At 38.6% G+C, this 10,625-nt stretch overlaps 2 protein-coding genes across 2 annotated transcripts; one reads left to right on the top strand and one right to left on the bottom strand.

Moving 5' to 3' along the window:
- Positions 1-932: 932 nt before the first annotated feature.
- Positions 933-2,889, bottom strand: LOC113637623. Its single transcript, XM_027138359.2, has one exon. The coding sequence runs from the start codon at positions 2,797-2,799 to the stop codon at positions 1,996-1,998; it is 804 nt and encodes a 267-aa protein (XP_026994160.1). The 5' UTR covers positions 2,800-2,889; the 3' UTR covers positions 933-1,995.
- A 73-nt stretch (positions 2,890-2,962) lies between these two features.
- Positions 2,963-10,382, top strand: ccnh (cyclin H). The gene is made up of 10 exons (XM_027138358.2): positions 2,963-3,267; positions 4,110-4,237; positions 5,408-5,530; positions 5,790-5,863; positions 6,316-6,526; positions 7,073-7,236; positions 8,175-8,245; positions 8,356-8,464; positions 9,976-10,039; positions 10,145-10,382. Exons 1-10 carry the CDS (start codon positions 3,132-3,134, stop codon positions 10,175-10,177), a joined length of 1,113 nt encoding a protein of 370 aa, XP_026994159.2. The 5' UTR covers positions 2,963-3,131; the 3' UTR covers positions 10,178-10,382.
- Positions 10,383-10,625: the final 243 nt, after the last annotated feature.

Below are 10,625 nucleotides of genomic sequence, written 5' to 3'. Positions count from 1 at the left end.
GCAAATTAATGGATCACGCCGAATAGGGGTGCATTTATTATTCATAAATTACTCATGTTTATGCAAATTAGGCTACACAGAGCTACTCAAATGGGGGGTTGGTAATTCCTCTGTCTTGTTGCAGATAGAATCAACATGCAGCTCCTAACACTCAGGGTTTATTGTCGTTTGAACATTGCATATGCTAACATTTCTACAGATTTTTATAATATTTGCAAGAGTTTTTTTGATGATTTGATTTATTTTAATTCATTAGAATCAGACCAGACCTTTGGCCTTTCGTTCATCTATCTAGCTGCCGTGAGAACATTTATTTTTACCTCCATGTTAAAAAAAAAAAAAAAAAAAAAAAAGACATTATTCCACATAGTGGCTTAACATTGTTACAGTACATGAAGGATCTAAATATACATGCGAAACTGCCAGCTTCTGCAATATGAGACATTAAAAAAAATCCATGATATGAGTTTGAACTTGGAGAAAGCATTACACTTCAAGAATCCCCTGTTCTAACTACTGCAGTTGCATCAAATCTCACAAATATTCACTGTACACGTTTAACACGCTGATCAAACTCTGATTATCACCGAGTTCTCCAGCAAATCATATTGTTCAGACTTTCTGAACATCCGTCTTTAGGTTTCACAAAACTTCTCAGTGCAATAAAGTAGGAAAACTCATAAACGTTGAAATAAAAAGTTTATGAAAAGTCAAAACAATTAACAGGAATATGCTGTACTGTCAATACTGTATCTCCAAAATGTGTACAATTTCCAGCTCAATATTTACACATTTAAGCTTTAGAACAGCTTCCTTTTTATTCTTCTGTATAAAAAAAGGATTTCAATATCTGAATAAATGTGTACATAAAGGAATGAACTAAAGGAATTTAAAAAATAAAATAAATAATTATACCACTATAACCAGCACGCCACAGTTTATAAACATGTTTATGTAGTTTCCAAATGGGTGAGATTACACACACAAATTTACATGAGAAGCAGCGCCCCATTGTGGCCACATAAGAGAAAGCGTCAAAAAAAAAATCCATACAACACAATTAAAATACATCTATATTTTTAATACAATGGTCTACAGCTGCTTTACAGATGGTTCGATATTTCTCCATAGGAAAAAAATTAAGATATTTTGCAAATTACAAATTGAAAACCATGACTGAAAAACAGTAATAAACTTGATACTAAATAAAATTGACCCTGCAAACAAGGAACAAGACACATCAGCCTACGAACAAATTGATGCTGAATGCCCAAGTTTTCCAAACCACATTCACCAGAACAAGGACCTCACTATTATAATTTCAATGAGAGGCTGAGTTATAAAAAAAAAAGGTTTCTGATCATTTCCCAACCCTGTATCCTACACATTTTTATCGCATTTCCTTCTCCAACAGACCCAGTTCAAAAAATGAAGGGTTGTTTAATTAGCTGGTTAACTCGATATGGATTGAAAACACTTAAACACATGTAGGACAGAACCAGGAGACATTTATGGATAAAAGCAGGCCTATCTTTCACGGTATCATACCAATGTCAGACAATGACAGAATGTAGCTTTATAACAGCAGTGTGGTGTTTTGTCCATAAACAGTTAAACAAAACAGTTTTTCCTTTAGTGAAATCTACCTAATATAGGCTTTTTTTTTTTGGCAGCAGCGTGCCTACGATGTTTTAAACATTAACCATCATAAGTAGACATTCAATGTTCCAACACTGTATATAACAGCAAACAGTAGTGAAGCAGCCAAACTAGGCAACGTGTTTCCTTGTATTTCCAAACCCTATTTACTACACAGTACACATGTGAGTCTGTCTTTCCATCTTGTCCACAAACATTAAGGTTATCCAGTGTGTTGGTGTAATCCCACAGTGCACTTCAACACGATAGTAGCCAAATAATACACCACAGAAGGCACAGGGTATAAATAGTGCACTTGAACATTGCAGAAGACAACAATATTAAGTGACCCAGCACTCAGGCTACAAAACTGTCCTGACATCCTTGTGCCTTTGATCTCTTCACAACGTTTGAAACTTCTCTCTCAAACTGATGGAGGAGATTAAAGTCACTAAAACCGCGGTATAACAAACCAGTGGCTAAAGTCTTCATAGCTTCCTGCATTTGGTGCAGTGAAGGAACAGTAACTGTCTGCATCTGTCCGTTTACTTTGCCCATCAGGGCTGTAGGGTTGTTTTGGGCCTGAAGCGGTTTGTTCTGTTCGGTTTCGTTCACTGTAGCACTTTTTCCCTCGGTGTCATGAGTGCTGTGTTCCCGAGGAGGCTCAACACCAGCGTTTGGAGACGCAGAGACAGGTTTGTTCTGAGATCCGAGCTGTTCATCAGGCAGATTGTTGTGATCAGATGCCGGATAGATGCGATACCTCTCACGCACGATCGCCTCTCGTTTCTTAAACCCGCTGTACCACCTGGGACTCGGTCTGAAGCGAACTATCCCCATTCGCCCGGCAATGTCCAACGCTTTACGGTGAATCATTAGATCAGTAACAGGGGTTCCGTTTTGCTGCAGCTGATCGATCCATTTCCAGATGTTTGCCTCGAGTCTTGGTGACCTACCACATCCTAACCACTTGTTCTTTTCACGTTTAATGATCTCGCCTTTTATTATGCAGTTCCTGTTATGGATAATATTCCAAAGCATAGACGGAGTCACGTTCAGTCGTTTCGCAGCCTTTCTTTGGCTCATCAGAGGAAGCTGGTCATACAGCTCAAGAATCCGTCGTTTGTCTTCGATCGTGAACCTTCTTTTATTCGCAGCCATGTTGCCTGAACCTAGTGCGATGGCGCGGTTTGTTTTCCCCCCATTGCTGCTGATGCTACTTCCGGATTATTCCTTTTTCACGCGCTACAATTGGTTGGGTGTTTATATATTCCGGACCCTGTTGTGACGTAGATTTCATGCGACATTTCTTAACGACACCAAACAACCACTTGATTTATACCTTGTTTTTATTTTAGGGAACGGTTTTCAGTTTGTTTCGTCGTGTTCATTTTGTAGCTATTTCTCTATAGGATGTATAGGTTATTTTTTAATCAACGTTTGATGTTTAATAGGTTTTATTTGAGGTCACACACGAGACGCTAGGTGGCAGTATGTATGTAGAACTAACTGCACACCGTTCACGAAGAAGTAACCGGTGCGTGTGCGTGGGGTGTGCGGTAGGAGTTAAATGCACTTGTTTTTGTAACCGGGTTGATAAAAGTGCGAGAGTTTTGGCAGGATCCAGAGGTGAGGTTTTGCTCAGTCACACGTTATACTTTAACAGAAAGACAGTTAGCTGATTGGGTCATCAGGCAAAATGTAAACAATAGTTACATTACAAATGGATCCAAGAAATACATTAAATACATCAGTGTGTTTTTCATTAAGTCGTGATACACATATGGAGGACATTCCGCATAATGTACTATTAATTATAAACAGATTTATAAATGCATAGAGTAATCAGTGATGTGACTTTTTATAGGTGGCAAATAAATGAATGTTTCTTGTTTGTAAGCAGTCCCCAGTCAGGAAAGTCTTCAGTAAAGGAGATATGTGTTCTGGTTTCTCTGTAAACAGACAAGATGTGTTTTACAGGCAGTCAGGGAAACACACACACACACACACACACACACACACACACACACACACATACACATACATACATATATATGAGTGAGAGAGAGAGAGAGAGAGAGAGAGAGAGAGAGAGAGAGAGAGATATCTATATACAGAGATATACAGGTCTAGAACCGTGATTCACTTTGAATTGTATGTAGTGTCAGGACTGTGTTCTTAACTATTGGAGTGTTTGAGCCACTAGAGCGTGCACAACTCTTTTACAGTATCCTATTTTTGATTACTTATTAGATTAATCTGCATGCATCGTATATGTTTGCATAGTCTGCAAGTATGTTTGCATACTTTGCATATGTTTGCATTTGCATATAAATGATGTTAATGAGTTTAAATTGGAAAAATAATACAACACCCAGAACCTGAATGCTTTACTCACTGGAACTGAAAGCATTCATATATTTCTTTATCGTCCATGCTTTACTGAAAGAAACCCTGCTGCTGTTTTTCAGTAACTGCAGCCATGTACCACAACAGCTCCCAGAAGAAATTTTGGACTTTCAGTAAAGAGACCAACTTGGAAAATTTAAGAATCGAGGCTAACCGGAAGTTTTGTGCAAAAGCCCTAAGTCTCCGAAAGGTATGAGGGGGAAAATAGCAGAATGAGTTATATGTGCTTTAGAAAATATTTTCCCAGCACTGGTTTAACTTGCATGTGCAGATGAGTTAGTTAGTTAGTCATATAGTTGTATTTTCTATAGATCATGTAGCTATTTTAAATTAACTAAACCTTCCTTAACCTTACTGAGATCTGAGATTTTTTAAGACTTTCCTAGTTAGATTTGTGGTACAAAATCGGTTGGTACAGAACAAGAAAGAAGAATTAGTTTAAAAAAAGAAGGATTTAGTTTAAAAATGCATCCAACAATTATTGAGTGTTATGGAGTATGTAGTATTTATGGAGTTCAGCAGTGAAGGAAGCATGATTTCTGCTATAATGTACTCTTAAAAAAATAAAAATAAAACATTAAGTAAATCTGTAATAATACTCAGTCCCTCCAGGATTCAGAAAATTGCAAAATCATTGGCAAAAATCAAAGCAAATTCAAACAATATCAGACAAAGGTATTTTTTTATGTTTTATGCAGCTTTTGGGAACGTCGTAACAACATGTCATTCAGCCAGAGCCCTATTTGCTTCACGTGAGCCAAACATGTGTACAGCTCTCTTAAAACTAAGTTTTGTAGTAGTTTAATAGAAGAATCCTGTGTTTATAATTACACCAAAAAAAAAAGGCACAAAAAAGCCTGCTCCCTGTTCGGGGACGCCACAGCGGATCATGTGGCCGCATATTAGATTCGGCACAGGTTGTATGCCGGATCCCCTTCCTAAAGCAACCCTCCCATTTTATTTGGGCTTGTGACCAGCACTGAGAGTTAACACGTCGCTGGGTTCGCTCTCTGCCTGGGAATCGAACCTCAGTGAGAGCGTGGGATCCTGTTGCTGGTCCACCAGGAGGCATTTTTGGCTGCAACATTCACCAAAAAAAAAATTCCCAAATCCTGGAGGGACTGAATAACTTTATGGAGCTAAATGAGCAGTGAGCATGATTCCTCTGCTCAATCTGCCCCTGTGGATTGTAGCTATTATTGGGAAGATCCAATACTGTACTGTGTATTCATGCAGCTGATCCAGCCTTAATAAAGGCAAAGAAAGAAAGAAGAACCAATGAATATTACTACTCTTGCATATATTGCATATATATCTTTACTTTGTTTAATCATCTTTTGTCTTGTCTTTGTTTTAACAGCCTGGAATAAGTGAATCCATACTTCTTGATCCCTCTGAAGAGAAAGTGCTCTTTAGACACTATGAGAAGAGATTGCTTGACTTCTGCACAGTTTTCAAACCTGTGATGCCCAAATCTGTGGTGGTAATTCTCAAAGCTGCTCCACACCCACTCATACACCATTCATACAGGTTCTGCAAGTGTCCTAGTGATTCAGACGCTTTAGTACCTTCTGTCAAGCTCCCAGCCGAACCCCCTCACTATACTCGTCTGTACAGATATAATACGATTTTTGTTGTAGTCATGGGAAGAATGTCACATAATTAGGGTCTGTGTTTGAGCATTTGTTTACAATTTGCAGATGAAATGCAGGAATTTAATAATTGGCTTTTTACTGTTTTAGGGCACGGCTTGTATGTATTTCCGAAGATTTTATTTGAACAACTCATTAATGGAGTACCACCCAAGAACAATAATGTAAGTATTAAAACAGGTAAAAATCGGTTTATGTGTATGTACACTCTTAGAACTGAATATACATGATGGTATTGGGTCAGGTTACACATTACTATATAATTCATCTGAAATAGTTAGTAGTGATGTGCCATTGAAAGCACATTTCAAGCACAGAATATCGCAGGGTTTTTTTTTCTACAATCCCATTGTATTACAAATGTGTGAAGATATTTTTGTTACATTATAAAGAAAATTATTACTTTGATTATTTTGTGTAATGGCCATTTTCTAGTTAAGGGTGCAAATAATTCTGGAGCTGCCTGGCAATATCAAAGCAACAGACATTACAGTTTGTTTCTTGTTTCACCTGACTTAGCATTTTAATTATAGAAGGTTCTGTTAGAAAACTGTGGTTTATAGTATACTGTAAAATCTGCAAATTTCCAGCCTCTCTGCTTGTCTCCGGTCTCTAGGTTGACGTGTGCGTACTTGTCCTGTAAAGTGGACGAGTTTAATGTTTCCAGCACTCAGTTTGTGGGGAATCTTCAGGAGAATCCAGCAGCTCAGGAGAGAGCTCTGGAGCAGATCCTGGAGTACGAGCTGCTTCTCATCCAGCAGCTGAACTTCCACCTGGTGATCCACAACCCGTATCGGCCACTCGAAGGCTTTCTCATAGACCTGAAAGTAAGACTCCAGACCTGTACCGTGCAGGGAAGATGTTTTTGACACCATCACGATTACAATTGTCTTAAGTTAATTGTACTCACGCTTTCTCTTTGTGAAATACACCATATAGGTTTGTCATTACCTGACTATTACATGGTCTATGTGCTTTTAGAGTATTCTATTCCAAATTCAGTCCCCTGTTCTGGTATTATAACCTCCACTCTTCTGGGAAGGCTGTCCATTAGTTCGGAGCATGGCTGTGGGGATTAGTGTTCATTCATATTAGGTGAGAGCCTGGGATGTAGTCACCATTCCATATGTATCCCAGAAGTGTTCAGAGTCTGTGCAGGACACTCAGATTCTTAGTCCTTCCTCGCCAACCTTTAACAAACCATGTCTTCATGGAGCTTGTTTCATGCACAGGGGAGTCATGCTGGAATTCCTGTTTAGGTCCCTTCAATCCACCCATCCTCTCTCAACCTACTCAAAGTGTCTTTGAACTACCATGAATTGTTCCTTGTTAAATTGTCATGTTTTGTGAGAATGGCTTTTTTTCCCCCCTAGACAAGATATCCGCTATTGGAGAATCCAGAGATGTTGAGAAAAAACGCAGATGATTTTCTTAATAGAGCAGCCATGACAGACGCAGGCCTTTTGTTCTCTCCATCCCAGATCGCCCTCACTGCCGTCTTCAACAGCGCAGCTCGAGCAGGCCTCAGCATGGAGACGTGAGTTTCAAACACACCCTGATATGTTGTACAGACTAATGGATTTTGTCTTTGTATTTTAAAGTATGCAGCAAAATGGGGAGTCTTAGTCATGTGCTGATAAGCTATTGTGAGGTATAAAACACTTGCAGCTAAGTGCTTAGAAGAAAATGATCAATAACTGGGTGGTGTGAGTGTATGTGGAGTTACTATCATTATCCTTAGGTTTATGATGTTATATAAGAGCGAGTCCTGACGTACCTGCTGTCACTTAATAACTCATCACCGTACCAGCAACAAGGCAGCTTGAGATGTTGCTGAGAAATGACAAAAGCCTCCGTCCTGAAAACCTTCCGGTGTCAGAATACATCGCACAGGAAACTCCACCCTTATAAGAAAACGGTTTATGTTACTAAAAATGTTTGAGAAGCCGTCCTACACAAGTCCCTGTGTTCGGTGTTCATATAGAAACAATACTGTATTAGAATGAGCACGCTAATATATACTTGTGATTTGCTTTGCAGCTGGAATTACTGTTAAAGCTGCTGGTTTAGAAATTAACCTCCTTTTAGCCAGTTAGAACAGAGCATTCACCAGCATGCTGTGGTCGGGTCACTATTATAAGAGGGGGATCACTATTGAAAATGAGTGCGTGTATGCTATAGCAGTAAGAATGGACAATAAGAATAGTTAAAAAAAAAGTGTTTAGGTCTCTGTTTATAATCACAGTCCAACATTAGATTAAAAAAATGAACATTAGATGGAATTGGACATTATGGAAAACTATATTTTTAATTGAATAACGTTCAGCTTCAGGTTGAAAGGAGTCATACAACAACAACAGGTTGGATGCCTTATATAAGTATGTACTGTAGGTACAGGTGTGCATGTAGAGGACACATCTGGAGTTCTTCATCTTTAGTCCTCACCTGAAAAATATCATCTGCTACTTCCTGTAGGTACCTTGTCGAGTGCATGGGTCTAAAAGATGACAAGGAGACCCTTTCAAAGATGTATGACGCAATGAGGCGTAAGGATTTCTCTCATCATTTAAAAAAAAAAATTGCTTTCGGGTCAACTTGGAAAAGTCTGTAATATATAAAGTTGTCATAGTCTGGGATTGTCTTTTGCTATTATTAGGAATCGCTAACCTCGCTAAGGAATACGAGCTTCCCAAACCTGAAGAAGTGGCAGTTTGCAAACAGAAACTGGAAAGGAGTCACGCAGAGTTTAACAGCAACACAAACCTGTGAGTACTCATGTTGGTGCCATAACGTGTTGTGAAATTCTAAAAAACACAAGTCACACATCATAATACAAACAGTTTTATTCAGCCTGGTCAGTCACTTGTATCCTAGATGCAAAAGTGTGGTTTTTTTGTTTTTGTTTATTTTTTTTTAAATCAGGTAGAAAAATAATAAAAAAAAATCCAACAGCTATCATAAAATCAGGGCAGACATAATACATCAGCGTCATGCTGTTTCTAAGGTCCAATCACAGATGAACACAATCTAAACTACAGTCAAACATTTTGGTATATAGTGAAATCGCATGTTTGTATGGCTAATTGAGCAGAAGTCCCCCCCCAAACCAAACAAATCACAAATGATTTGACTCCTTGGCAAAGCTGTTTCTAAACAGTTTATCACCACAATATTTACAAACAAGATGTCAGGAAGCATACAGCGGTGTTACAAAATGCGTATTAGTGTCATTTCTTGCATAAATCAAACGCTCTAGTATTGATTAAACAGTGTCCGTGAACCGTGTTAGCACTGGGTGATGGAGGTGAAAGTACTATCACACCCAGTAAGTATTGCATTCCTTTGGGACGACAGCGGCAGAACGTGATGTGATCCAGATTAGGTGTAAAAACGTACGGGCAGTTTATCATATGTAAACACATGCACAGAGGAACAACTTCACTATCTGTCCTTCAGAAAGTTTTATCCGTCTCAGCACAGCGCTCATCCATCACACAGATGCCTGGTTTAGAGATAAAAGCTGAGGTGCAGCATTTCATCGGGGAAAGCTGCTCAGGAGGAGGTACGATAGGATCAGTGCACTCTATCAGGACAACTCGTAGGAAGAGGTTTACACAGTGGCTTTTGAGTGCAGGTTTTTAAGGCTTGTAGTTCAGACGAATTGAATTTCCAGAGCTCAGCATATTTCCTAAGGGCTTGCTGGAAAAAAAAAACTCCTGCAGAGGCTGGAAAATAATGTAGTTCTTTATAGCTCAGGAGTTCACTGCTCATGAATAGAGTCCCTAAAGCATTTTGCCCTGATTTAGGTTTTTAGAAAAACAAAACAAAAAACAGTAGACTTTACCCTGCGTCTTCAACAATGAAAGTCTTCATTAGAAACTCGTGTACGGTCAGATGGTCTTCAGAGCACCTGAATTGTAGCAGCCAAGATGGTACATTCAGGTCTGTAAAATAAAGAAAGTTCAAAGCACCACTGGACAAAATTATTAAGCAGCTAATAACAATATTAACAAAAATATCAGGGATGAAATGATTTAAAAAAAAAAGTTTTCAATGAAGTCTTTTAGTACCTACCTCGTCCTGGAGAGATGATAGATGTATTTAGCTGACTATGTGATGCATGGACATGAGTCTAAACCTACACATGGAGGAGACTGAGGATAGAATACTCTTGCATGCTCAGATGTATAGGTTGATGTAAAGCTAAACTAGAGTCTACATCACTAGAACAGGTTGATGGATTTTTTTCCCCATGTGTTCTGGCCATGTTTTTCAGAAAAAGGAAGCATGGCTATGAAGATGACGACCACGTCGTGAAAAAGCCTCTTGTTACTGAAGAGGTAAGATATGACTCCTTCACCTCTGGCAGTTCCTTTCGAGCACATTTTCATTTTTTTTTATCTGCTTCTTTATAGGGAATCTAATTACATGTTATTACTTTGTAGGAGTGGACCGACGAAGACCTGGATGTTTTGTAACATCGTTAGTTCATCTTGTTTTATGAAGACACATTCCTTAAATGTACAGATTGATTTAGCTGCCTAGTCCAGGTGAAATCATTGCTCTTTGTTTTTTGGCCACAGTCTTATTACTTTATGCTATTTTGTAAATACATAGGCAATATTTGCCTGCTGTAGTTATGATGTTTAATTCACTCAAAATAAAATAAACATTTTGTACGTATTTATGGACGTGGACTAAGTTCGACAAAGCAGAGAAAGACGTTAACATGGGTCAGGAATAAAGGTTCCTTTGTGCTCTATTTAATCACTTCACACGCCAGTCTGAATCAGTCAGTACTTTATACAGTTTTAATAAGTGCATGCATTCCTTATACAGTCTGTACTATTGTAAATTTTATGGCTGTAAACATCTTAGTTCTGGCTTATGACTAATCTCAGGGAAGTGTGGACCAAATCAAAAAGT

The sequence above is a fragment of the Tachysurus fulvidraco genome, chromosome 9 (assembly GCF_022655615.1).
Source record: "Tachysurus fulvidraco isolate hzauxx_2018 chromosome 9, HZAU_PFXX_2.0, whole genome shotgun sequence".
Taxonomy (NCBI): domain Eukaryota; kingdom Metazoa; phylum Chordata; class Actinopteri; order Siluriformes; family Bagridae; genus Tachysurus; species Tachysurus fulvidraco.
Note: the sequence above shows the minus strand (reverse complement) of the source record. Positions and strands in the feature narration are given on the sequence as shown.